General features: G+C 40.9%; 5 protein-coding genes and 1 non-coding gene across 9 annotated transcripts; 2 read left to right on the top strand and 4 right to left on the bottom strand.

The window, feature by feature from the left end:
* Positions 1-27: 27 nt before the first annotated feature.
* On the bottom strand, positions 28-3,990 carry plbd1a (phospholipase B domain containing 1a). Its single transcript, XM_049746055.1, has 11 exons — positions 3,827-3,990; positions 3,347-3,569; positions 3,093-3,176; positions 2,825-2,966; positions 2,484-2,621; positions 2,185-2,329; positions 1,880-2,080; positions 1,640-1,780; positions 1,377-1,562; positions 795-901; positions 28-730 (listed from the first exon to the last, which is right to left on the bottom strand). Exons 1-11 carry the CDS (start codon positions 3,894-3,896, stop codon positions 554-556), a joined length of 1,614 nt encoding a protein of 537 aa, XP_049602012.1. The 5' UTR covers positions 3,897-3,990; the 3' UTR covers positions 28-553.
* A 184-nt stretch (positions 3,991-4,174) lies between these two features.
* trnar-ccu (transfer RNA arginine (anticodon CCU)) lies at positions 4,175-4,247 on the bottom strand. The gene has a single exon. It is a non-coding gene; the product is annotated as a tRNA-Arg (tRNA).
* Positions 4,248-4,297: 50 nt separating this feature from the next.
* On the bottom strand, positions 4,298-8,280 carry pick1 (protein interacting with prkca 1). Of its 2 annotated transcripts, none has more exons than XM_049746090.2 (13): positions 8,251-8,280; positions 7,736-7,804; positions 7,463-7,574; positions 7,214-7,342; positions 6,673-6,739; positions 6,509-6,598; positions 6,377-6,430; positions 6,251-6,313; positions 6,044-6,177; positions 5,884-5,976; positions 5,769-5,819; positions 5,558-5,702; positions 4,298-5,239 (listed from the first exon to the last, which is right to left on the bottom strand). In XM_049746090.2, the coding sequence occupies exons 2-13, from the start codon at positions 7,774-7,776 to the stop codon at positions 4,995-4,997; spliced, it is 1,224 nt and encodes a 407-aa protein (XP_049602047.1). In that variant the 5' UTR covers positions 7,777-7,804; positions 8,251-8,280; the 3' UTR covers positions 4,298-4,994. The 2 variants fall into 2 exon arrangements, with proteins under 2 accessions (XP_049602047.1, XP_049602046.1); XM_049746089.1 differs by having other exon boundaries at positions 8,121-8,269.
* On the top strand, positions 7,232-9,713 carry LOC125984190 (galectin-1-like). The gene is made up of 5 exons (XM_049746147.1): positions 7,232-7,373; positions 8,750-8,804; positions 8,888-8,967; positions 9,048-9,219; positions 9,326-9,713. Exons 2-5 carry the CDS (start codon positions 8,796-8,798, stop codon positions 9,470-9,472), a joined length of 408 nt encoding a protein of 135 aa, XP_049602104.1. The 5' UTR covers positions 7,232-7,373; positions 8,750-8,795; the 3' UTR covers positions 9,473-9,713.
* A 243-nt stretch (positions 9,714-9,956) lies between these two features.
* cdc42ep1b (CDC42 effector protein (Rho GTPase binding) 1b) lies at positions 9,957-14,525 on the bottom strand. The gene is made up of 4 exons (XM_049746103.2): positions 14,379-14,525; positions 12,260-12,443; positions 11,617-12,140; positions 9,957-10,792 (listed from the first exon to the last, which is right to left on the bottom strand). Exons 3-4 carry the CDS (start codon positions 12,059-12,061, stop codon positions 10,215-10,217), a joined length of 1,023 nt encoding a protein of 340 aa, XP_049602060.1. The 5' UTR covers positions 12,062-12,140; positions 12,260-12,443; positions 14,379-14,525; the 3' UTR covers positions 9,957-10,214.
* Positions 11,922-24,913, top strand: zmp:0000000896 (caspase recruitment domain-containing protein 11). 3 transcript variants are annotated; one of them, XM_049745991.2, is made up of 27 exons: positions 11,922-12,066; positions 15,618-15,742; positions 16,298-16,409; positions 17,496-17,561; positions 18,763-19,005; positions 19,092-19,229; positions 19,299-19,485; positions 19,565-19,703; positions 19,812-20,024; positions 20,093-20,212; positions 20,279-20,404; positions 20,475-20,654; positions 20,984-21,088; positions 21,362-21,398; positions 21,476-21,513; positions 21,586-21,671; positions 21,757-21,803; positions 21,881-21,986; positions 22,055-22,232; positions 22,339-22,462; positions 22,546-22,786; positions 23,018-23,084; positions 23,156-23,258; positions 23,343-23,501; positions 23,619-23,731; positions 23,883-23,998; positions 24,080-24,913. In XM_049745991.2, the coding sequence occupies exons 4-27, from the start codon at positions 17,555-17,557 to the stop codon at positions 24,285-24,287; spliced, it is 3,081 nt and encodes a 1,026-aa protein (XP_049601948.1). In that variant the 5' UTR covers positions 11,922-12,066; positions 15,618-15,742; positions 16,298-16,409; positions 17,496-17,554; the 3' UTR covers positions 24,288-24,913. The 3 variants fall into 3 exon arrangements, with proteins under 3 accessions (XP_049601948.1, XP_049601949.1, XP_049601947.1); XM_049745992.2 differs by lacking the exons at positions 11,922-12,066; positions 15,618-15,742; positions 16,298-16,409 and adding an exon at positions 16,979-16,987; XM_049745990.2 differs by lacking the exons at positions 11,922-12,066; positions 15,618-15,742; positions 16,298-16,409 and having other exon boundaries at positions 17,006-17,561.
* The last annotated feature ends 191 nt before the right edge of the window (positions 24,914-25,104 follow it).

The following is a 25,104-nucleotide window of genomic DNA, read 5'->3' as shown; positions in this document are numbered from 1 at the left end:
TAGTGAAAAATAAGACAGGACAGCAAACAACTTTAAAACTTTATTCATCAAATGCCATAAATGTGCATCACTGCTTCATAGCTAAAGCTGACAGTGGTATTTTAAATTTCATAACCCTGAAACATGCTGAGAAATTGATTTAATAATTGCAGCAAAGCCCTGAGAGTTGATCGTGGGATCACGGATGGTATCATCCATTATGAAAACAACAATGATTGAGCACATGCAAGGCTTAGACTGAGTCTTACAGATGCAAAAAATTAAAGGCATAAAATATCCAGACTTAACTTCACCCTGAGACATATTTGCATGTGTGTGAGACACATTGAAGTAAAGGAGGAAAACTTAAATCACTCAAAAGAAAACTCACTGTACGTGTTAGGAAACAGAAACAAGGTGCAGGTTGTGTCTCCATAAGAAAAGTTATCATTTTATTTAATAACAATCATTGCATTAAGTTGTATCCTCTTTAAAAAAATCATAGTCATAATTACTATTTGGCACATTTATTTAAAATGCCTTTTAAAAGGACCAGGTTTCCTTACTTGTATAGTTAAGGGTGGAAGAGGCGGGGCTTCATAGTGACAAAGGTGAAATTGTAGTACTGTGGCAGACCCTGGTGGCTGATGTCGCTGAAATTATCCCACACGAACGGCGGGAGTCCACCTTGTGTCGTCGGCCCGTTCACTGCTTCTGCACTGAACTCGCCCGCCATTTGGAAATCTGTGACCTAAATAAACCACAATACGGAAAAATGAGCTGATGATCATCTAGAAGCATGCAATGAGACCTACCTTAGTGTCATAGCATCCGCTCGGTGAAGGCTCTTCGGTCTTCAGGTCGTTACGACAACAAATGGACTTGCAAGGGTTACCTTTAGAATATGGGTCATTCTTGTAGTCTGACAAAAAAAAAGACAGAATTCCAGTCAAATAAGGAAAACAGAGGAGTCAAAATACCGGTTTAGAAGAAAGGTGAGAAATGCTAAGCTTGTGTGTTCAGAGAGACTCTTCAAACAGCTCTGCGGCTGCTGGAGAAGATTTTGAACATTAAGTTTTAGTGCGAACAAACCGGTCCTTGTGCAGACCTTCACTGGAGACATGTCTGCTTCAAGACCCCCACTACGTTTCCTGTTCCCAAGAAGCCACGCATTACGAGACTTAAAGACTACAATCCTATGGTGCCGACATCTGTAGTCAAGTTCTTTGACATCTGGACTCCCGGGACACTAAACAAGATCACGTTTGTGAACTTGAGTTCTACCTTCATCCTCTCAGACATCCTAATGGACCAGAAGCAACATGTGTAGCTGGGGAAGACTCTAGGACACAAGGGCCATCAGGTCTGCATATTTTCTTCCTGGCTCTTCTACCCACCATTGAATCTCATGATGTACTTTAAAGAGTTCAGGTCCTTGACATTAGCTTGGTCTCGGCGGAAGATCTTCGCTCTTGAGCAGAGGTCATAAGAGAAGTCTTCTCCATATTCCTGCTGCATCAGCTCATACCCACTCAAGCTGTAGATGTTCTGGTGGAAAGGGACGTTGTAGGACGGCCAGTACCCTGTCGTGGTAAACAAAAGCAGATCAAGACTACAAATGCCAAACTGAAAATAAAGAGTCAAGCTGGACTGTTCTTACCTCTGCGCAGTGCTTGTGTCTGGTCAGAGTGCTCCACCAGCCCAGGAATCTGCTCCACCACAGTCAGAGCACCATCACGAATACTGTGGCCCAGTTTCACTTTGCTTCGGTCTAACACCATGTACTGGTTGTTATATGTACCTGCAACAATTTGACGAGAGTCCAGGTATATCCAACCATTCATCCAGTTTCTCGACCCGTTAAGGTTTGGTTTCCATGTGTCATGCTTTGTCCACTCACCGGAGTTGTACTGAGAGAAGATTTTGGCCCACTCCTCTCCTGTATGAGCCAAACTGTGAGCAAGTCGAACCCTCTGCCAGGCCAGCAGGCTTTTGGGGGTGACAAAGTTAAAGAGGGATGTGTTGAAGACATTGTTGGTGGTCTGGGTCATCATGAGACCACTTCCCAAGAGGTAGAAGTCATCCAGGGACACCAGAAATCCTGAGAAAGGCATTCAGACCTGTCACGGTGAATGATAAGCAACTTCATCTTGGCTGTTTTGACAGTGATTCTCTCAAGGGTACTTGAGAATTCCTCATGCCTACCAGGGTAGCTGCTGAAGGATAGTTTGCCAGTGGCTGTGTTGGGGTCAGCAATGTGGAAATCCCAATGTTTGTAGATCCGCATGGTGGCTGCGTATGTGTACCAGCTGGAGTGAGCAAAGAGGAGGTTCTCAAAGCCTGGGAGCATCTGATAAGAGGGATTGAAGATTTCAAAAGTCAAGATTCTGTGTGGAGTAGGCTTGCCCTATACCTGATTTTACTCCCAGAACTATGGCTTCCTTGTGGACCCCCCCAAAAACATTTTCTAAGATTTAGATGCTTCATCCCAATTGGTTCCTGACCTTTATGAGAGCCGAGCAGTGTCCCATCCCCGGAAGTTTTAAGTGTGCCGGTTTAGTAGGGGTGCGGACCAAGGCCGGGATCAGATCCAGCAGGTCTCCGACAGCGTTCAGGAACTGAACAGCAAACAGGGACAGTGGCTGTGGGGATGACAGCAGATAGTCAGCTTTTAGAAAACAGAGTTCAACAAAGTAAAGGATAAACTTCCCCAAAACTGTAAGCAAGGACTTGTCTATTTTTATTCAGATCAGCATTTCTACTTCCTTTATAGTTGGCAAAGAAGTCGCCAATAAGTCCCACTTGGATTTGAATGTGTGATGGTCCACTGCAAAAACCAGAACACCTTTTTCCCTTGTCTCTTGGCCCATTCCGCAACTCCAGCTTGCAGGCCGTCCACCTGGGCCACAACGAAGCCTGCATGTCTCCACAGAGGATCCGAATCCTTGTTCGTTTTCACTTGTAGTCTGGTCCAAGAGTCCTGCTGCCTTGAAGACCAAACAGAGTCACATGATGTTCACAGCTTTAAGACAACACCCATTACTCAAAAGTCACATGACTAACAGTACATCTGAAAGGATATTGTGGTTCAGTAGATATTACTAAAGACTCACTTCATGAAGTTCTGGACCCGGCCCAGGATATCGGGATCATGGATGAGCCGAGGGTATATGTTAGTGTAGTGATCTATCATCTGTCTGGACAAGAAACCAGTCAAAGTCTGACGAGGGATTTTAGTTCATTTCAAAATATCCGACTCGAAAGTGATCTTTTTAAAGCTCCTGGTCTCACAAAGGACAAAGACAATCAACAAGTTGGATTTCAAGGAACGATAATATGTAGGAACGCAGGGTCATTCCGTACTTACTGCGCAGTGAGAAAGCCCTCTAGGTACCCCGCCAGGAAAAAGGTGACCTCGTCAGCCTCTGACGTTTCTCCGTATCCAGCTCGGATCTCAAGAACGCTCCAGCCTGTACTGGACAAGGTGTCATTGAAGAAGCCATATGCGTCCCCATTTGTATCTAAGACCCCATCTTTCAGCAAGACCGCCTTTTGTTGGACGTCCCAGTACACTGTAGCTTTTGTGAAATCTGGATGAGACACACAAAAAAAAAAAAGCCATGCAACAGTATGCAGAATGATGTCAAGTCATGAGAGCTGAAACTAAAAGGAATAATTTGAACAATCTTCATTTAAACTTACAAATCGTATGTGTGTATTTTTAAGTAGCCTATTTGTAGTTTTAAAAGCCTGCAACTAACTGGTTACAACACGTACACATACGGTTTACTCAAATACCTGTACATGAGTTATTTGACGCACAAAGTTCAAAGTATGACCTACTTACCCCCGGCTGCAGAGTAGCTAGTCAACACCGCATCGAGTAACAGAAAAACACACAAACTATTTAAAAACATAGTTCCACAAAGTCAAGCGGTGGGCATTACAGAAAACAGCCAGCTGCCACTGAGGAGGAGCGAGGAAGAAGTGGGAACGGTTAAGTAAGGCAGGACTGGTAGACCTAAATGTGGATAGCAAGGAGACGCCTAGTGGTAAAAGAAAGAATTACATGTGGATCTCGTGATTGGAGGATGAGTCATTTTAGCGTCTTGTTCATGGAAGTACTGCTATGTATGATGGCGGTGAAATATTTGCTTGTACTAGACAATATTGCTTATTTGAAAATTTTGACGTCCACCCCAGATGGGACTCGAACCCACAATCCCTGGCTTAGGAGGCCAGTGCCTTATCCATTAGGCCACTGGGGCGACTGATTTAATGCATTATATCTTATTGGATAAAAGGCCACTCACCAAAATGAAAATTCCAGAAAAATTAGTTTATTCCAAAGCACAATAGCTAATGCAAAAAAAATAAAACATCAATGCAAATCATATTTCTGGTTTACACGAGATGACCTAAGCAATATATTATTTCCATAGAATTAGTGTATTTGGCAGCAGGTTCAAAAGAATAAATATAACAGCAAAAGTTAAAATGTAGCAATATTTCCCTTTAACATTCATATTTACAAATAGTGTTTCGAGTTTTACCACGGTAACAGACGGACTTTGGTTGTGAAGCTTTGCAAGGATCCCTTGTCGAGCAGTTTAAAATGGGCCAAGAAAATGTTACAAAACAAAAACGGAGAGGTGAAACAGCTATGGCACCACATCTGTTAGTCCAACTTGGTAGGAAATAAAAAAAGGTAACAATCACGAGGAAACATCACTGACCCAGAGTACAGACCCGACACATAATTAAATAAGAAGGCACAACTCAAATTAAACGAATCCTACAACACTTCTAGAACATTCAAATTGTGTCAAACTAATTCAGCAACAAAGTGATGGGCAGAGAACAAAGTATTTTAAAAAAAACAATAACATTAAAAGAAAATAGAAAGTACTAGAACAATAGCTAGTCTTGACCCGCTTCTATTCTCCCTTCTGCAAATAATTAGGTCAATAGCACGGACTGACTTCTTCATGTCCACCATAACACCAAACATTCATTCATTCATCATCGATGAGTTTCTCGCTTCCGTTCTCTGCCTGGACGCCCTCCTCCGCTCCTCCCGCACAATCCACCTCCTCCTCATCAGTGTAGGTCAATGACTGGCTGGTGTAGTTAATGGTTGTGCGGGAGAGGTCCACCTCAATGGGGAACACGTCGGCCTCCTTCAGCACGGCGTAGCACTCGTCGTAGTAGCGCGACATACCTGACACGAAGCGCTGGAGCTGGAAAACTATGTCTTGGACTAGACCAGACAAAGACAGGAGGGACAGTTTCAACTGTTGAGTACATTTTTGGGTCGGGGGCATAGTTTCTGTTTGACTAACTGACGAGGTCAGACAAAACCGTTGTCCTCAAGATAAGCGAAACCAATGGTAATGTGATCAAGTGGAGCACAATAGATGTTTAGTGAAGACAGTTAATGGGGCACGTCACTAACATTCTTACAAATTTGTAAAACTGATGAGCAGACACTCTGTAAGCTGCCTTGCTTAAGGACCATTGTGACTTGTAAGAATATTACATGATAGAAGTTAATATGAGACAAAAAACTGCAACAAACCATGTTTCTGATCCAAAAGTTCTATCTTCTCCAGGACGTCTTTTCTCATCTTGGCGAAACGTGCACGAGCCTCCTGCCGGCAACGCAGCACCAAACGATATTCGTAGTTCCCGGTGCATACGCGATACAGCGGTTCTCCCATTGCCTGTTGGAAAGAACGTTGACCAAAGAATTTCTCGGTTTCTGATTTTAAACTGGAACGACGACTTACAATGCTGGTGTATTCTTCATCATCCATTTCCTTCACCTTCAAGCAGTAAGACTGCAAGACAAAAATATTTGTCAATTGACCACGAACGACTTTAGCTAGAATGCAATCAACTTACCAAATATTCAAACTTGACATCCAGGTACTTGCGGATCGTGAGCTTTGTGTCTGGTATGGCCTTGTGAAGGTAGGTGTTCAAATCGTGAAGCATCTGCACCGCACATAACTCGTTGTTACAGCAATGAATAGGACTTAAAGACCAGATGCAAAAAACTCACAGGCTTGATCGTCTTCAGCAATTGAATGCCGTACTTCTCGATGCTGCGGTGAGCGTCAGCAAATTTAACAAACGCTTCGCTGGCCGCCGCTTGCGGCTCTCGCACGCCGATGACGGAAAAAACATCTCCGAACGCTGCGAGTTGAAGGAATCAATGCGTTAGATGATTCAAATGCTCAACTGGATCATTTTCCATTGCGGTTTTTACCTCTGTGGGTTTGTGAAAGCTCAAAAAAGGCTCTGAGGAGTCGCTTGGTGTGCTCCATCAGACCTGGAGGAAAGCAAAAAGGATTTAAAACACTATTGGAGCAAATATAACTTCAAAATGTTTGACCTTTGTAAAGTTCTGCTGTTTTCTCCAGTTCTTCCAGTCTTTTAACAAGTCCATCTGCAAATTAAATATGAAAGCAATGTTTAACAAATTAATTGCTTAAAACAACATTTAAAGTCGAGTTTAATGTCTTACCGTTGCATAAAATTGCTCGACTCAGGCCAAGAGCATCTGCAGTGCCGGAGCTCATGTTCTCCACCAGCCGATGTTTGACTTTTTTCAGAACTGAAATAATCAAATGTGTGCTTTTAGTTAAGATATGAATCAGATTTCGAAATGAAACAAAGTGTGTCACAAACCTATATCCAGAGATTTTCCCTGTTTTGGGTCTGCTTGCAATTTGTTATAGTGGATTATTGCCTCACCCTGACAAATCAGATAATAAAATAAATTAGTTATATAAATTGTGGCATCAGCATGATGAATATGATTGAAAAGAAATGGTTGTGTTTAGAAAAAAAAATGTCTACCACTGGGCTCTCCTGCAATTGTTTATGATTCTAAAAATAAGCAGAAATATTCGTATTGGAACGGGCCACAACTGGGATATGGTAATCCTTTATTTCACCCACTAAAGCCATCTTTATCCCAGCTTGCAGGAAGTCATGAAATTCCCCCGCGCACCAACAATGGATGGCAAAAACAACACAGCAACTCTGCACATATTGGGATGAGGCACACTGCATAGCAAACCAGTCAAGTCCATCTTCTCTGAAGTCACTCTGAGTTCTGTTCTCGCTTTGTGGACTCAGAATTGTAAGTAATCTCTTATACCTCATTTGACATATAATCATTGTACCGTATGTAATCTATTGTGACATATATGTCAATGGCATGTACCTCCACAGCTTGAATCATCTTGGCCACTTCCACTTTTGTCTTTCCCTTCACCGTTTTGCCATTGACGCCAGTGATTTCATCCCCCGCTGCAAGCATCCCTTCCAGAGCTGCCGGTGTGTTGTCAAACACCTGAGAAGCCAGAGGAAACATTTCGGAGAAGGTACCAGTACACACTAATGTTTTTGTATTTAAAAAAAAAAAAAAAAATCACATTGCAATGAATTATGAGTCTTATTGAACTGCACCGACCTGAACGATGTAGAGACAAGGACAATATTGCGCCCCACCACCGATGCTGATCCCGATAAGATTATTTGCATCTTTTTTCAGACACACAGTCCCTGGTACTGTTGGTATCCCTCTGGTAGAGAAAATTAAATACTGTTAAAGTGCAGCATGTAAAATAATTAGTTTGAAAGCCGAGGAAGTTGACACAAAACCTTGGAACAAAGTATAAGCAGGAAGATTGTGCATTAATGTGTAATTTATTGAATATGAATATACAAAAGATGGTGAACTCACAATTTATCCTCCTCTAATTCAAAGTCCATGTCTGAGAACATAGCAGTCTCACAGCTGTCCTTGAAAAAACTGTTGATGAAAAGAAATGGTTGAAAAAGTATTAAAACTCAGATAAGCTCATTTTAAAACACAAATATCCTTTTGCAGCTTGCTAATGATTAATTAGAATTAAATCCCGGTTATAAAAGAGAAGACACTGCAGCAAGTGGATCGCCACAGCTGACAAGTGGTTGTCTAAAAATTAAGAGCATAAATATGCATGCAGGATTTAATAACCATTAAGAAATCAGATGACGTAGCCAAGTCCATTGCTAACCGTGGCTAATAAGCTGCTAGCGAGTAGTCGTGCGGCACAACATTTCGTTTTCTCAGTCAAACGACAAACCTTCAGCGGAATCTACGTCAGTTCCTGGACCATGCCTTGCTATGCATAAATGTCAAAGCGGCGTTTATTAAATTGTTCCGTTTTGTTGGTAATATTTTGTGTCCCAATGACAGCACCTCTGTTTACTTACTGACGTCATTTCCGGCGTGTAGAGGAAGTCAGTCATAAAATTCCTGTTTCTTCTGCGTCATAATTTATCAATGAATTAAAACATATTCATCAACAATACTGGATTAAAGAAATTTTATATAATTACTGTTTGAACGTATCATGCAAAATTGACGGTAAATTATTAAAACGGTGTCAAGAAGCGCACGACTTTTAGTGTTACATCTTTGTCACCACTAGAGGGCGGTAAAGCATTGAAAGAATAACATGACAATGGTTACAAACCCTAATTTTGGCCCATATCAACTGGAACTGTAGAACATTTAGTGGGCTGGTTAAGTTCACATGAGTATTGAGTGCTTTTTGGTGTTTGTTTGACCTAATTTCTAATCTCGAGTAATGATATACTATATTTACTTTGAGAACCCTGACTGATTAGAATAACTTAATCATTGTTTGGTCTCGTTGCGCATGTGCATGAACAGAAGTGAGACCTCACAGCTACATTTTTGTGTTGCAAGGGAGTCGTCAGTTCTCAGTACCTAAGAGGCTTAACCAAAACCCAGAATGAGCATGGTGAGGTTTTTATTTTTCATCCTGCATTCTTTTACTTTCAATATATTTTATCTTGTTGAAACTATCTCACTCTTGTTTTTTAGAAACTTGAAGTAAACGATGCTAACCTAGAAGTTGGTGCTCAGCTGAAGATAAAAGGAGAAATTTTGCATGATGCTCAAAGGTCAAAGCCACAATAATGTGTTTACTAAATTGTCTAATCAACATCACTCAGAAGTTATTTGTCATTTCAAATCCACTCAGATTCCAGATTGACCTCGGTCATGATTCAGAAGACCTGGCTTTGCATTTCAACCCGCGATTCCATGACGACACTGATGGAGCAGTTATTGTGTGCAACTCAAAGATTGCTGGTTGCTGGGGCGATGAGAAAAGGGAGACACACAACCCCCTACAAAGAGGCACACATGTTAAGGTGGGCTCTGATGTCATGGCAGGAACGTTTCAGCAAATTTGCCAGGATGTATTTAAAAAAGTTTTCATGCGATGGGTTAACTTGTTCAGATTTTTTTCTTTTACAGATTGTGTTGAAGATCACTGGTGAGATGTTTGAACTAGATCTTCCTGATGGACATCAAATCCAGTTTCCTAACCGTGTTGACATGGCGGTCATCAACTATGTCAGGATCACAGGAGACTTCAAAATCTCTTGCATCAAATTCTGTTAAGATGTAAGAAATCTCACTTTTTGTTGTCATGAAAATTCAACTTGCATTCATCCACGCATTGTGAAATATTTTCTCCACGTTACTAACTCAACAGCAGATGGCAGGCTAGGTCCAAACTACAAAAATGTCCCTTAATTTCAATGAATTAAGACTAAATTGGTTTGGACAAACAATTTATGCAAAGCTCTAATGACATCACCAGTCTATTCATTTTATTGACATTAAAATATGAGATGCACTACTTCTCTTGTTTTTCTGTCTTTGTTTTTTGAAGTGTTGATTTACATTACAAACACTCGGAATTGATCAACTACCAATATTCTCAAATGTTCCTCACAAATATTCAGCAGACAGTGGTTGGGCTGGCTATAAATGTAAATGATTTATTCACATTAGAAAATATTACCATACATATAACCCGGGGATTAATACAGTTAACTATTGGATGAAAGGAAAGCAATCATTTACTAAACCAGGAAGGAAATATTTTGTAAGAAACTTTATTAACAACAAATTGCTTTTTTACTTGCATTATAACAGTAAATGACAACACAATTCAAATAATGTGTTTATAAATTGCTCACATTTAACCATTTACTACTAAAAAAGTGTGAATCCCTTTTAATTCCTTTACACTAAGAAAGCTAAATCTCTAAACCAGATGTGGTATTACAATAATTTAAATAAATTGTATAAAATGGTGGCAGCAAGATGACTGCAGAGTGGTATTCCTCATCCTGATCTACACTTTGATTTCTTCTTCCTCTTCAGAAAACGCGTATGGTGTTTTGGAGAGAGGAGGACTCAGCCTTGTGACGGGCCCTCCTCCGTAATGTCGAGACAGCACATCAGCTGCCCTCTGGAATTGCTCTGACTCCATGACAGCTTCTTTTATGGGGGGAGACCTTGGAGGAGATTTGGAGGATGACGCAACTGATCTCCTGTCCTCCTCTGTCCAGCTGCTGCTACAAGAATTCTCCTTACTGTTCACGATCCTTCTCGATGATCCGCCGCGCACTGACGAGTTGGTCGAACTCACAAATGTCTCTGTTAGAGATCTATCATCCTCCTCGTCATTTTTCTCTTCCTCCTCTGCTGCGACAACCTTGCTGACCTCCTGGAGGTAGCTGGGGTTGTCAAACAAACCCAGAACCTCGGACATCAGAGAGGGGCCGAGATCTAACGTGAAGGAGGTGAGGGAGTCCGAACGGGTCACGGGTTTACCGTTTCGTTCTCGCATAGACACTCTGTGCTCTCCGTCTAGAAACGGTCTGTCGAGGCGGGAGAAGCGAGGCAGGGTGACAAATCCAGATTGGATACCTGTGCACACACAAAAAAAAAAATTATAGATGTAAACATTTCATAACTTGCTAAACTATATTATATAGTATATATTATATATATTTAAACTATATTTAAAATAACAATATATATCTAATAATATTATATATATATGTAATATTATATATATATTATATATTTAAACTATATTTAAAATAACAATATATATACAATAATATATATATATATATAATAGCAAATATATATACATATATAATATTAAATATATATATTATATGTATATATTTAAACTATATTTAAAATAACAACAAAAATGATGTCACAAACATGAATAGATATACTGCTAAAGTTAAAAATAACACGTCATCATCATCATCCCTCGGTTGAAACCACACAAGTTAGCTGGAAAAAAAATTCTCTTGAAGTGGTTCATGATTAATCTTGGAAAAGAACGGGGATTTCCAGTCGAGTATCGGCATCCAGCTACATGCACATCTCCCATCGGTTAGCATTCCAAATGAATCGCGGGGTCATGTTGTGAACGCAGAATTTCATAGTCCCACTTAGACATAGATTATAACGCACTGATTTTAAAGCATGCAGTTTTTCCGCATGTTTGTGTAACAAGGCTAAAACTACAGGTGTTGCCTCGGTGATGAGTCAGAAGGACAAGACCACCTGTTTTCTGGTTGTCCCGGAGGATTGTGGGAATGACATTGAAAGGAAGCCAATTTTCTGTATCTGCGCTGAGATTTATTGTCCTGTTTTTTGTTTGCAGCGCTTCACGTTGTTTGCTCTGCTGGAGACTGAGCAGCAGGAGGCGCATCACAACATGATCTCACCATACGTGCAGATGGCGCTATCCGTCGCGCTGATGGAATTCGGGAGCCTCGGCAGGCGACCGTTCGGAGAATCAATGTTGAGTTGGGGCAGCGAAACGGCGTTCTTGATGATGGGGGAGATGTCAGGCGGCGGGGATGAAGAGTTCCGGGGTTCCCCCCGTGGTCCGGAATTCTTCCGGATGTGCCTAAAGGTACGTGTGAAGAAACCCGTCGACTTGGAGCTGTTAGCCGAGTCGGGGCTCCCCGGCTCTTTGACACCTCCGTAGTTGCTGAGGAAAGAAGTGTCGCCAAACACGTCTCCGCCGCGGCCCACGTGCATGGTGTGTCGGAAGTCGCCCAGCGGCGGGCTGATCATGTCCACCGAGAGGTCGCTCTTGAAACGACGTCTCTCCTGAGAGCCTGCAGACACGAGGCCTTTAATCCCTGGTAGTTTTCCAAGACTCATGACGGGTAAGTTTCTTTTTAATTTTGTATCCAAAAGTCTTATTAAAGAAGAGTTAGTTTAGAATTCCGGATTTGCTCCACTGTGGAAAAAGAGAGAGAAGAAATGAATAATGTGAGAACTACATTTGACTTGGGTCAGAATCTTCTAAATGCTGTTTTCAAGAAAGTCATTCCCTTCGCCCGAGGTCTTGTAGCTTACTGGTAGAGGGTCCTTTGTGTTGAAAAGATCTTCACTTCCTGAGAGAATCTTGTGTAAGGCAGGGTGGATCCCAGCGTCATGCATCATCTGCTGCTGAAGAGGTTTATCCATGTGTGGCACCATCCTGTCACCAAGATCCTTTGTCTGCTCTTTCCTGGAACTCCTTCACCCAAGAACGCCAAGCCTTTTGAGAAGAAGAAAAAAAAAAGTCAGCAGGGGGGTCATTTCAAAAAAGCGACAATCTGGTAACTGTTCTGTTTGAGTCTCCCTAGCGAAAAAAAAAAAAGATAAGGCTTCTTCGGGATTGTCCGTGCGTTGGATTAGGTTCTAATCCCTTCTGTCTACCGCCCCCCGACTGTGACTCCCTCACTTGCTCTCTGGCGTCTTCAATCCACTTACTTCTCTGATAGCTTCCAGGTACTACAAGGTTTCTGTTTTCAGTCAGCCGAGCAAAGGGAATATAAACAGAGGGAGCAGATTTACAAACTAATCGAAAACACGCACGGCCTGTCAAGCAGATGGTCAAGATCAATGCTGGGAACATTTTCATCCTGTTGTCCAAGGATGCAACATGTGTCAAGAATTTAGACTTTCCTGCTCCTGTGATTAAAAAAAAAAAAAGTTTCCATGCTGAAGTATTTGTCGAAATTAGGGCCCCGCTTTTAGTGTTTATACGTGTGGGCGTGTTTTCGTTCGAGTACACCAGAGTTGTAAGCCGTGATCACGTGACTCCTCGAGGTCACACTATTGGATTAATTCAGTCGAGATGAAGGTGCTGCCACTTCCAAATGGTGATGTAACACCTTCAGCAAGATGCTACTCTTGCTTGATCCTTGGATTAGTATTTTTAAATCGACAAGTAATCTCGTTTTTTTTTCAGATGGGCCAAATTTTCCAAATGGATAATATAGAAGATGTTACAAATGTGACAGCGTGGACAATTCTACAGATGAGAAGTTAAATGGATTGCCTGCCTGGCTACGTGCGATTAAGGCCATGCGGATAAACAAGTTAGACAAATAATTTATAATTGCAGACTTCCATCAACAATTTTGTTTCGCGTAAACGACATGATTGATTACGCAAAATTAAGCAGGATGTCATCTATCGAGGCCAATCAGATAAAAGCATCCGGAGATGTTGAGAAATAAAAGTTTTGGAACAGTCTAAAGAGGACATTTTAGATTCTGTAGCGGCTAACCGATGTTTCGTTCTCTTGTCACTCTGCCTACCACATGCACATGTACTGTTTAAATCTTACATGTGGTATCATTGTGCTCGAAAGTGGAGCAGGAAATGACTTCACAGCAAAGTAAAGTCTCACTGGCTCAGACATCAAATGTGTGTCCTGAGAGTGGCTTGTCCTTTTTTTTGCAGGGCAGCACTAGCTAAATATGGTTGAGGTCAGAATAACCCTGATCATTACGCGTGGTGGATCCAAAATATAACCGGCACAAGAATCAACGTGGCAAAACCATTTCCTGGCCTACTCGATTTTATTCTCTTAAGGTTTACTGCAAACGTGAATTCCTCATGAACTGACAAAGGTCAGTGAAATCTGAACTTGACATATGATGATGTCATCGTGTCAAGTTGACTTTTTAAAAGAGGGAAAAAAATATGCAAGTTAAGTACCCTCATCAATCTTCATGATTAGTTTAATCCTTGTCATCAATCAGTCAGTTTTCTTTTTTTTTTTTTTAACAAAGGCCTTTTGTCAACAGAACTGAAGTGCAAACACATTTGAACGCATTTGAACAAAGCACTTTTAAGTGAATGCTTCTCTAAACGCCCACCATGCAAACATCTACAGCGAGGTGTAGTTCATGAAACCTCAAAGTGGTCGTGTCGTGGAATGCGGCTGTCAAATTAGTCTGGGTAATTGATGCCTATGCATTCACTCAACCTTTACTAACCCAATTAACTCACTCGAGCTTGATTTGGAAGTATGGTATTAATTTTTTTTTAGCCCTTTTAGCACTTGCATGTAAAATTACCAATAACCTTACAGACTTGTTGCGCAATCATCTACCAATCAATCTTGCATTGCCAACCGGAGTTGAAATTAAATCATAAATCAAAAATATCTTGCATGCATTACTTTCCTGCATAGTCTTACCTTTAAAAAAAAGGTTTCACTGTCCTCTCCACAATTTCTTTATTTCCGTCTGGCCATAAAAGTTTGCATCAGTGCAGGGCAGCTGCACGTTGGCAATGCTGGTGGCAAGTGGAAAGAGAGCGATGGAGAGGAAGAGGGGGCGGAGCAAGAGTAGTAAGGGGTGGCGATGATGATGATTGTGAAAGTTGATTTCACTCTGAGCTGTTCGACAAGATTCGCAATGGTCATTTGAGGTTTTAACTTTTTTCTGAGCACAACGTGCATTTTTGCACATTTTATAAAATGATTTCTTTGATGGACACAGCTGCCTGTACTCATTTGGAATGTTGTCACCTTTGACCTTCATTCAGTCGCGTGACATTGATCTCTTTGAAAACTCCCATCAGTGTCATCGCTCCTTTTTTTTCTCCAGCTACTCATGGGATTGATACGCTCTTTTATGTGCGTGCTACAATGGTGTGTGTGTTTCATGCAGATTTGACTGGCGCTTGGAAAAAAGCAGTTTTCCAACATTGCTATCGGTTCCAAAGAAGCTAAAACACGAAGCTAAGGAGACTTAAAGCGTCCGAGATAGAAAGTTTTCACGGAAAATGTCTCTCACAAATCATACAGGATGCCAAGAAGCGAGAACTCCTGACACACTGAACCTCGCTTCTGAAATTCAGGGAGGGAGGGGGGGAGGCGTTTGACTAATGACAGCATCACTCTTCATCACTTCTATTTGTTTCCACTTCGGGAATCCAGATGTAAGTCTGGCGACAATTAATCAGATAATGAGATAATTGGATGATGATGATGATGACTGTTTGTGGTAAGATTGATTTAGGAGTACATTATTTGAAAGATAATCCCATCCCATTTTTTTGGATAGCTCTCGATGTTATGCGTGGACGCCGGAAGCTGAGACTTGGCTCGGAAACAATAGAGCATTGTTATTTTTTTGGACCGGAGCGCTTTCTGGGTCACAACAAAACAATTCAAAAAGACACTTAGTACACCCAAACCTTTGTTTTCCTCAACTCAATACTGCTGCTTGTTTGTTTTGAAACGTTTGGTGTCAGGTCACTAATGGCATCTTCTCGTTACATTGATGGAATACTTATTGATTTAATAGCTTCCAATCAATCCAATCTATATCTTTCCCACCGTACTGTTTATTTTATGTAAATGTTATTTTTTGTAACCATGGTGGGGAAAAAAAAATGCATTTTTTTAAACTGTCTGGAAATTTATCTGCAGTGGTTGGTGTCCTGTTCAAAATTGTGGTGGAGTTCACTTTTAGAAGGCTGCACCCTGTAATTCCAACTTCGCCTCAGATCTCACTGTTGTCAAAGAAACACGGAAAGTAAAGGGAGCGTGGCAACGTGAGTTCATTTTTGTGTATGAATGAATCTGGTGAACAAAATTTCTAAATGGAGTTTTTAGAGTTTTTATTCATATCAAATCATTTGCATCCCTCCAGTTGGTTCTACTGCTATACTGACCCCAAAAAAAAAATCACTGCCTTATCCATATTTACATCTGTCCCAATTACTCATGTCACCATGCTTCTGTTTTCTGAAAGCAAAAAAAACACACAAAGCGCCGACTATGTGCTTGAGTCATAGAAGAAGCTGTGGAAGGGTGAGGAGGGGGGGGGGGTCAAATGGAACATACTCGAATATAAAAAAAAAAAAGAACTTTCTGTAGTGGCTTTTGAATTGTGCATATGTGACGGCATTTAGAAATCAAATTTGTGCTTAAGTGAAATTTCGGCAATGGTTTAAAAAAAAAAATACAAAGAAATATACATGAGTTGTAGCAAGTCGGCCAAGATCTATTTCGGTGTGAGCAAGCTTGTTGTAATGACATTCCAGTGTGAAAAGACTGTGAGGTCCAGGGCTGCTGTCAATAGTCCCTCTGTCTTGCTGTCACCTTAGAGACAACAGGAATGCTCAACCGATGCGGCCGGCCGGCAAGAAGCCCATCTTCACGTCGAGCCGTCAAAGGATGAAAACAAAGGCCGACTCAATCCAGGAGAAAAGCATACAGGTGAGAATTTTGATTTATTTCTCGGATTCATTCATTCATTCAAGCAGGCAGACCGATATTATTTCCAAACCTTCTTCAACTTGATAACGTCAGCTTTATTGATTTATTCCTCCTCATGGAGCCATCTTCTGGGTGTCCATGCGGGTTCCTAAGTATGGTGTCTTGTTTTAATCGTGCAATCTCAGCATCAGCATCCAGACCGCAAACACACTCAGACAGTTGGGAAAAAAAAAACAAAAAAAAACAGGGTGGCCTGCCAGCTTTGTCACTCTGCCAAGAACGAGACATTCTTCTCCCAAGAAGCTCGTAATTCTCGGCTGCTCTTGAACACTTTTCCTAGACATTTCAAACCTACCCTCAACCCCATGCCATTCTACACTCTGAAAATTCCACCCACCCAATATCCAAACAGCTTTGCTTTTGGGATGAGACACATTTAAGATTTCTTCAATTGTTGCTATCGCTGCATTTTGGAGTATCGTACGACCTACACAAATCTATAAAGTGAAACTGTGTGTCCTAGTATTTTGATGACTACATTGAGAAAAGTGTTTGAAGAAACTGGGGCAGCTCCGAGGGTGAGTCACAATCTTATGGCTTGATTTGTTGAAGATATTCCCAATTTGCTATGGCAAAACTTTATTTCCTTCTACAGATTAATTCAACTTTGTACATTGGTAACATTCAATGGTAGAAAGTAGAAACACTTAATTACTGGGATTCAAAACTGTTTTGTCTAAGCCTGAAAAAATAAGATCAACATTGATTTTTTTTAGGGTATTTTAGTTGATTTTTTTTTAGATTTAGTACTTTTACCAATATGAATAGTTATTGTGATATTTATATTGGGAATAACTACTGTCATTTTTGTTGACCTGATTTAAGAAAACATGTTTGTTGTCTTTTGTTTGTACAAACGTTGGTAAACAGCGCCGTCTAGCGGCACAATAATGACACAGCAAGCCAGACATAAAGATAAGAACCTCCAGCTGCTCATGACTCATTCGGGACACACTCTTAACACACACAGATTTACTGTCATGTGTTTTGTGTCTCCCCTGACTCACCTCCGGTTATGAATGGGAGGTCATGAATGCACCGAGCAGTCTGGATTCTGGACGTCAACAAGACGCTTGGCAGGCAACATGAGCGGTAAGTCCATTTTGAGAACCCCAAAAAACAAGTTTGCGTTTATAATATAAATTAAAATAAATATCTCTTGATGAACGATTATTTAAAAAGTATTTTATGAATACCATTTTTGGCAAACAAACTAAAATTTTAGTTTATATTTATTATCATGATAGGTTTGTTTATTGCAATTAAATTAGTTTGTATGCAGTTCCATTTGTAGCATATTTACCTTTATGGAAATTTATTTACAAATTAATTAATTGCTTTTTGTAACACAAAAACGACTGAAGTCACAGTGTGTTGCAATTACTTTCTGAGAAATGAACATAACAGGAAGGTTGAAGTAATTTTTGTTATGACACTTCTCTATTTTGCTTACTAGTATTACACATAGTTTCCTTTCACATATTTATATATTAAAATGAGTGTTAGTGTTAAATGAAAAACATGATGAAGCATATTACAGCCCCCCCGCTAGAAACTGATCAAACTAAATTCTGGAGGTTAAATTAAAAAGCACGTGTCTATAACAAAATGAGATTTTTATCTAGTACAACACAGTGCCATATAAAAACGAGCTTGGACATTGGACTGAGACGAAGCATAATAAAAGTCCCTTCCGTTTGATTTTACAACTCTACGTCCAACCTCTTTTGTCATTTTAACAGTCAGTGATTCATGTCACCACGCATTTTTCTGTTCTGGTTCCAATTTGCAATTACGTTGCAATAATACAATAGTGAACTCTTTCTCCAGCCACTAAGTCACTGTAATGTGAATATTTTATTTGCAGTAAGAACTCATTTGAGATGTTTGGTGCAAATTACACAAGGATAATATTTCACTAGACTGTTTATTAGTGGCAGAGATTCCGGAGCAAGCAGACGAGTCTCAGCCTGCCTGTTGGCTCACATTGTAGTTGTCAGATCTGAAACACGCATGTTAATTCTCCCGACTCCCCACAATGAGTCACAACAAGCCTCCCAATAGACTTATTTTTAACATTTAACTCACTAATGGACATATACTATTGGATAATTAAATAAGTGTAATCAGACAAAACATGCTATATATGTGTCATTCTTACAATAAGCCAAAATTTCAAAGAAATGAGAAGTGAAACCACCAACGTCTGTATGTAATTTGGAATGAGACTTATGCTTTTCCAAATGATCTTCCTCAAAAATGTCATTCAGATTTATTTTATGATTTGATGCAGGCATCACAGATTGGGCGGAGGAAGGGCAAATTACTCAGGAGGAAAACAGACCTTTGCCTTCATGGTCAGAGGAGCACTGCGAGGAACTGTGGGATCGTGTGGAAGGAGTGCGACACAAGCTGACCCGCATCCTCAACCCGGCTAAACTCACTCCATATCTGCGCCAGTGTAAAGTTATTGATGAACAGGATGAAGATGAGGTGCTCAACTCCATCCAGTACCCTCTGCGTATCTCCAAGGCCGGTGAGTTGAACCCCCCCTCAAATCGTAAACATAACATGAAATTAAATAGCTCACAGAATTTTTTTTTTTTTTATGAATTGGCACAGGTCGTTTGCTGGACATTCTACGTGGCCAAGGTCCGCGAGGTCTTCAGGCTTTTATGGAGTCACTGGAGTTTTACCATCCAGAGCAATACACACAGCTGACTGGAGAGCAGCCAACACAGCGCTGCTCTCTTATTTTGGGTAAAAAAAAAAAAAAATGCATATCTAAAGTCTTTTAATGTAACATAATGCAAACAAGTGTTCTCACAGATGAAGAAGGTCCGGAGGGTTTGACTCAGTTCCTTCTGCTGGAAGTTCGGAAACTGAGAGTGCAGCTTCGAAACAGTCGCATGTGCGAACGCCGCTTATCCCAACGTTGTCGGGTAGCCGAAGATGACCGTAGCCGCGCTGAACGTAAAACTCAGGAGTTACGCCATGACAGACTCCAGCTCGAGAGGTTCCTGCATCATTTTTTTTTCTTCTCAGTGACTGTGTGCGTGCTTTTCAGTCAAAATGTAACACTCGACTTCATCCAGGTTACGTCAAGACTGGGAGTCGGCCAGTCGAGAGCTGGGCAAGCTAAAGGACAGACACCTGGAACAGTCTGTGAAGTACTCCAGGGCCCTAGAAGAGCAAGGCAAAGCCTCCATACGCGAGAAAGAACTTCTCAAGCAAGTGAGACTGTGGGAACATCGAAATACTGTGGAACTTTCCATTCTACGACTCAAAGCGGAACCCACTCAATGTGGTTATTGTTCGTTTCTGTGTTGTTTCGCCGTACAGGTTGAAGAGTTAAAGTCCAGGTTAACGGGAACAGAGCATCAAATCGCAAATCCAGATGGACATCGAATTCAACCAAAGAAGAGCTTGTTGTCTAAAGGAGGACCTGGTTGCCCACCAGCGTTACCAGAAAAGCCATCCTACAGTATTGACGTTCCAAAACCACAAAATACGGGAAGTCAGATGAAGGATCCACTTCCTGATACTGGAGTCATCGTATGTTTGTGGTGCATCTTCTAGACATTTCAGATTCTTTTTTTGTTTCTAATGTTCGTGTCCTTCAGGCTTTGGTGGATATCCTGCGGCAGGATCGCAGGGAGGCTGCAGATCAGAGACAGGAGCTCTGCAACTTCATCACGAGACTACAGGGGGAGATACAAAGCACCGAGGAGCACAGGGACAAGGTGAATATTTTCTTTCGGATCTTCATAAATGAACAGGTTGATGATGAGAGCTCTTGATATTTGCAGCTGCAATCCCAATGTGAGCAACTTCAGCTGAAGGTGAGGACCCTCCAGCTGGACTGGGAGACGGAGCAGAAGAGGAGTATGTCCTACTTTAACCAGATCATGGAACTTGAGAAGGAGCGGGACCAGGTTAGGAATTATTCATCTCAACATCCCAACATGAGTATTGCAATTCACACCATCTTCCGTTTTCCTTCAGGCCTTGCGGAGTCGCGACAGCCTACAGTTAGAGTACACCGACTGCCTATTGGACAAGAATCGTTTGCGAAAACGCATCGCAGAGCTGCAAGCCAACATGGAGCAGCAGCAGCGGGAGTTGGAGCGAGAGAGCGAAAAGAGAAGGGAACAAATGGAGCAGAGCGCCTCCTGTCTGCACTGTGTAAGTCAACGCTTCATGAACCCAGATGATTGAGAAGCGTGTCAAAATTGAGTCATTAATTGGACATAAATTAAATTTAATGGTTGTCAAAATACTTAATTGAATCATAACTGGACTAGAATATATGGTTACTGGAGAGATTATTATTATTTAACCTGTATGGTCTGTTTGTGCCAGCGTGTTTGCTTTTTTCTTTGTGGCATGTCCCCAAGGGCACAGCAAAGTAAAAAAAAAAAAATATTAATATAAAAAAAAAAAGATTGTTAGGAATACTTGAAGCGCTGCCAAGTATTATATAACACATAATTTCTTTGTACTGTGTTTTCCAGTCCCATCTGTCCCTGTGCAGCGAAGACCAGTGCTACGGACCCTGTTGCTCCGTCAACCTGGACCTGAGCCTTCCTGTTAATGGCGCCCATCTTCAGTTACGAAAGGTCATCAAATATTATTTTTTGTTACTGTGAAAATATATTTTTAGATATGAGCGTTGAACTATAAAATGCCCCTTTTACACCTGACACAAAAGTTTTAGTAGCAAACACATTAGGTTTGTTATGAACTATAATAAGGACGCCATTATTTTAGGAGAACACGAAAACATTGCGGGCTCGTCCTCCTTAGCAATGTTTGACGTGTTAGTACATGCAAGAGAGCTGCTCGCTTAGTTTGAGGTCATAATTGGACTTTTTTTTTCTTATCTACAACAGGCGCCCTCCAGAGGGCAAGCCAATGACAATTCAGAGGGTAGGTTATTTATTTTATTTTTTTACTCACAAGCCCAATGGTTTACTTACTTGAATATCATTTACGTTCATTTCCAGATTCTCATTCCAACTCTGAAGAGAATCCACTGTCACCGGTACGTATTACATAGCTCACAGATTAGGAATCGACAGAAGGGAAATACAAATATCAACATCTGCATCCTCAGACAGAAGATGAGAAGGAGATAAATCGGCTCTCAACATTCCCATTTCCTCCTTGTAAGAACTCCATCAACCGAAGATTCAATACAGAGTCAGTTTTTTTTTTTTTGTTGTCCCCATCATTCAACAACTGCTACAGGTGTTCAGTAAATTCTCTTTATTTGCCTTTTGAAAAGGTTCGACTTGGATTCCTGGGGCAGCGATGAGAATGACAATATTGCAGGTATTATTAATTAGACGTCATTTGAATGAGCACTTATATCTTCAGCAAGCTTTAAATGGATGGAAATTGTGTTTCAGGTGAAAATGATGAACCCTCTCTTTGGGATTCCTGGAACTCCCTCCATTCTCATTTCTTCCCACCCGACCTGGTCAATCTACCTGCTGTTAACGCTCATCGTCCAAGGTAGTTGTCATTCTCCATAATAACAAACTTGATAAAAATGATGCGAGCTTGCCACTTTTTTTTTTTAGGATACCACCCATCTCTCCATCTTCAAGCCCTCCTATGACGCCAAAGCACGGGAAAGCCAGTCTGGCTGAAGACATTACCATCATTGGTGGAAACCAAACAGGAATCTTCGTCAGCCACGTTCAAACTGGTTCAGTAGCGGAACAATGTGGGCTGAAGGAGGGAAGTGAGCTCCTGGAGGTACGAATTTGTCATTATGTTGCCGCTCGGGAAAATTTTCCATGATCATTGCAAGTATTTTCCAACATGATCAATTTTATTCAGTAATACGTTTTTCCTTATTCAGCTTGAGAATGTTCTTTTCGGTGGAGGAAATGTTCTGCTCAGCCAGTGCACGGCCGAAGTAGCGCATTTTTCTCTGCAATGGTGGACTGAACCGACCTCACTCAAACACCAGAGCAACCCAGAGGGTGAGTCAGTTTGCACAAAAAAAAAAAACCTTGATGCAATAAATCTGCTGAGACTGAGCTTTCCCATTGCTTCTTGTCCTCAGCGTATGCCAAGCTGTGCTCTCAGCTTGCTTTGCCAACTTTCAAGGGCGCCGACTCGTTTTATGCGCGGGTCAATCTCGATATCGGGCCTCTCGGAGACCCATTGTCTCTAGGTGTGTCCTGTGATGACATCATACATGTGACAGACACAAGGTATAATGGGAAATATCATTGGCGCTGTTCCCTGGTGGATCCTCGCACAGCCGACACTCTGCAGGCAGGAGACATGCCCAACTATAATAGGTGGGCCATGTACATATTTCATTTATTTAAAATTTCTTGTTGTAGCTTTCCTTTTAATGCATCAGAAGAGCTGAATGCAATATTTTTTCTGGCTTTTATATAGCTGAATAAAAAAAAGAAACATCTCAATATGATACGGAGCTTATTTTCTGATGTAGCTGAAAATAATGATGAATATAAAAAGAATAATTACACTGCACACTAAATTATTTACACTATTTTCCATTTAAGGGCACAACAGCTGTTACTTGTCAAGTTACGCAAAATGTCCGTGGGGCAAAAAGACTTCAAAAAGAAGGTGAGGATTAGTGATTTGCATATTTATATTGCAAGATTGATTTATAATATTTATTCATCCATATTCTGTAGTTCATAAAGAAATCCTTCGGTCGAGTTCGTCTGGTAAAGGCAGCGGACCCCAAATTCCGCGGGATAGGAGCAACACAACAGGTTCTTTACACACTGAACAAACGTAAGGGTCCGAAATGATAAATCCAAATCTCTTTTGAATCATTTTTTCTATGCATTTTCTCAAAACATATGTGTGTTTACTCAGGCCATGAGGAGCATTTGATCCCTTACAGCCTAGTGCAGCCGGTCAAGGTTGAATCCAAGCGGCCCGTCATCTTCTCACCATCCATCCTGTCCCGTGGCCTCATAGAGAGAATGCTGCAGCCTGTCGAATCTGGATTACAATACGACACCTGTGCACCAGGTATGGGCAAAATATTAGAATTATAAGAACTGGCACTAAAGTGCACCTTATCTCCAAACTGCACTTCTACACACTACTTTGCAGTATGGTCACCTATTTCTATCCTGTAATTTGTAGAGATGATCCTGGACTCTGAGAGAAGAGACAAGAAAATATTTTTGTTGGATTCCCAGGCTCCAGAGCCAGCTTTGGGCGTACGGCTGAAGTCCATCCAGGAGGTCATCACCCAGGTGATGCAAAACATTCTTTCTCGGATTGCCAACAACAATATTTATTGCATCACAGCTCACAGCTACTTTTACTGCTGTGTCTGTTGTGAAGAAAAAAAAAAAAAAAAAAGTCAGAGTTGATTCAAATTCACATCTTTTATGCCCGTTTTAGGACAAACACTGTTTGTTGGAGCTCGGGCTGTCATGTGTTGAGGGTTTGCTGAGACAAGGCATATATCCCATTGTCATCCACATCCTGCCAAAGAGCAAAAAACACAAGAAGCTCAGGTGAGAGTCCATTCATGGTAAGGATACGTTATGCCTTATTTGAAATGTCATGCATGATCCACTAATATGCTTTGCCAACAGAAAGTTTTTTCCACGGTGTGGGAACGAAAGTGCGATGGAGGAGATGTGCCAGGCGGAACTGTTGCAGTTGGAGACTCTGCCTTTGCTCTACTGCACATTGGAGGCCAGCACATGGCGCGGCACAGAAGAGCTGCTCTCAGCTATACGCAATGCCATCATCAGTCAGCAGATGTCAGTAGCTTGGGTTGAGCTCGATAGGCTACAGTAATGTAGACCAGTGTTTCAAAACTTTTAATGAGCCAAGGAGGCACATAATTCAATTTAGAAAAAAAAATCTCTGCAAATCACCTAACAGAAATGAAAACAAAAATTTTTCGGAGCCTGCTGTTAGAGATTTGCAGAATGTTTTTACGCAGGGATGGATTATGTTAACGTAGCGGTACTTGCTCTCATAGTACCATGTTTTATTTACTTTACATCTACTAACAAAAGGTACATAGTCGCTACTTAGGACATAAATAGAGTTTGAGTTTTATTTGTATTTGACATTCTATGGCAGGAGAAGCCAAACAAATCACGCACACATAATTGATCTAATTGTTTGTGCGATGCTCAATTGCAGTATTTTCTCAAAATATTCAGATAGGTTTTTTCTGATCTTTTAAGAGGTTCAGCAGTGCTGCCTTTTTATGTGATCTTTTTAGAGGTTCAGCAGTGCTGCCTTTTTATGTATCTCAAATCTCTGTTCACCCCAAAAAGGTACTTAAGAATGGAAACACCTTCATGCTAATTAGGTACAGAAACATAAAACTGGTTATTTATTGACTAACATGCAATTTTCGTCCAGAAGCAAGTTCTCAGTAGGAGTATGTTGAAATAAAAATAAAAACAGTAGTCTTATTTGTTTTTTTTTAATTATTCTTATTAATTAAAAATGCACACGTTTCTTAAATTTTGGTGACGTAAAATATCATTAAAAAAATTCCAAAGTAAATTGTTTATTATTTTCCTCCCTTAGTGTTGCCGTTGTTGTTTACCTCAATTTCACCATCTCCCTCTAGCGGACGCTATCAGCACGACAATCT

Source organism: Syngnathus scovelli, chromosome 16, assembly GCF_024217435.2.
Source record: "Syngnathus scovelli strain Florida chromosome 16, RoL_Ssco_1.2, whole genome shotgun sequence".
Lineage (NCBI taxonomy): Eukaryota > Metazoa > Chordata > Actinopteri > Syngnathiformes > Syngnathidae > Syngnathus > Syngnathus scovelli.
This window is presented reverse-complemented; position numbering and strand designations above follow the sequence as displayed.

Excerpts from the sequence above, each read along its gene's own strand:
- zmp:0000000896 (XM_049745990.2), top strand. The coding sequence starts at position 17,489 with ATGGGAGGTCATGAATGCACCGAGCAGTCTGGATTCTGGACGTCAACA. Across the intron at positions 20,025-20,092 it reads TTCCTGATACTGGAGTCATC|GCTTTGGTGGATATCCTGCG; the intron begins GTATGTTTGTGG and ends CGTGTCCTTCAG. Across the intron at positions 20,655-20,983 it reads GCGCCTCCTGTCTGCACTGT|TCCCATCTGTCCCTGTGCAG; the intron begins GTAAGTCAACGC and ends TGTGTTTTCCAG.
- plbd1a (XM_049746055.1), bottom strand. The coding sequence starts at position 3,896 with ATGTTTTTAAATAGTTTGTGTGTTTTTCTGTTACTCGATGCGGTGTTG. Across the intron at positions 2,622-2,824 it reads CCAAGAGACAAGGGAAAAAG|CCACTGTCCCTGTTTGCTGT; the intron begins GTGTTCTGGTTT and ends TCATCCCCACAG. Across the intron at positions 2,081-2,184 it reads ATCCTTCAGCAGCTACCCTG|GATTTCTGGTGTCCCTGGAT; the intron begins GTAGGCATGAGG and ends TGCCTTTCTCAG.
- cdc42ep1b (XM_049746103.2), bottom strand. The coding sequence starts at position 12,061 with ATGAGTCTTGGAAAACTACCAGGGATTAAAGGCCTCGTGTCTGCAGGC. Across the intron at positions 10,793-11,616 it reads TAGCGCCATCTGCACGTATG|GTATCCAATCTGGATTTGTC; the intron begins GTGAGATCATGT and ends GTGTGTGCACAG.
- LOC125984190 (XM_049746147.1), top strand. Across the intron at positions 8,968-9,047 it reads ATTTTGCATGATGCTCAAAG|ATTCCAGATTGACCTCGGTC; the intron begins GTCAAAGCCACA and ends AAATCCACTCAG. Across the intron at positions 9,220-9,325 it reads AAAGAGGCACACATGTTAAG|ATTGTGTTGAAGATCACTGG; the intron begins GTGGGCTCTGAT and ends TTTCTTTTACAG.
- pick1 (XM_049746090.2), bottom strand. The coding sequence starts at position 7,776 with ATGTTCTCAGACATGGACTTTGAATTAGAGGAGGATAAATT. Across the intron at positions 6,431-6,508 it reads TCGAGCAATTTTATGCAACG|ATGGACTTGTTAAAAGACTG; the intron begins GTAAGACATTAA and ends TTTAATTTGCAG. Across the intron at positions 5,703-5,768 it reads ATGAAGAATACACCAGCATT|GCAATGGGAGAACCGCTGTA; the intron begins GTAAGTCGTCGT and ends TCTTTCCAACAG.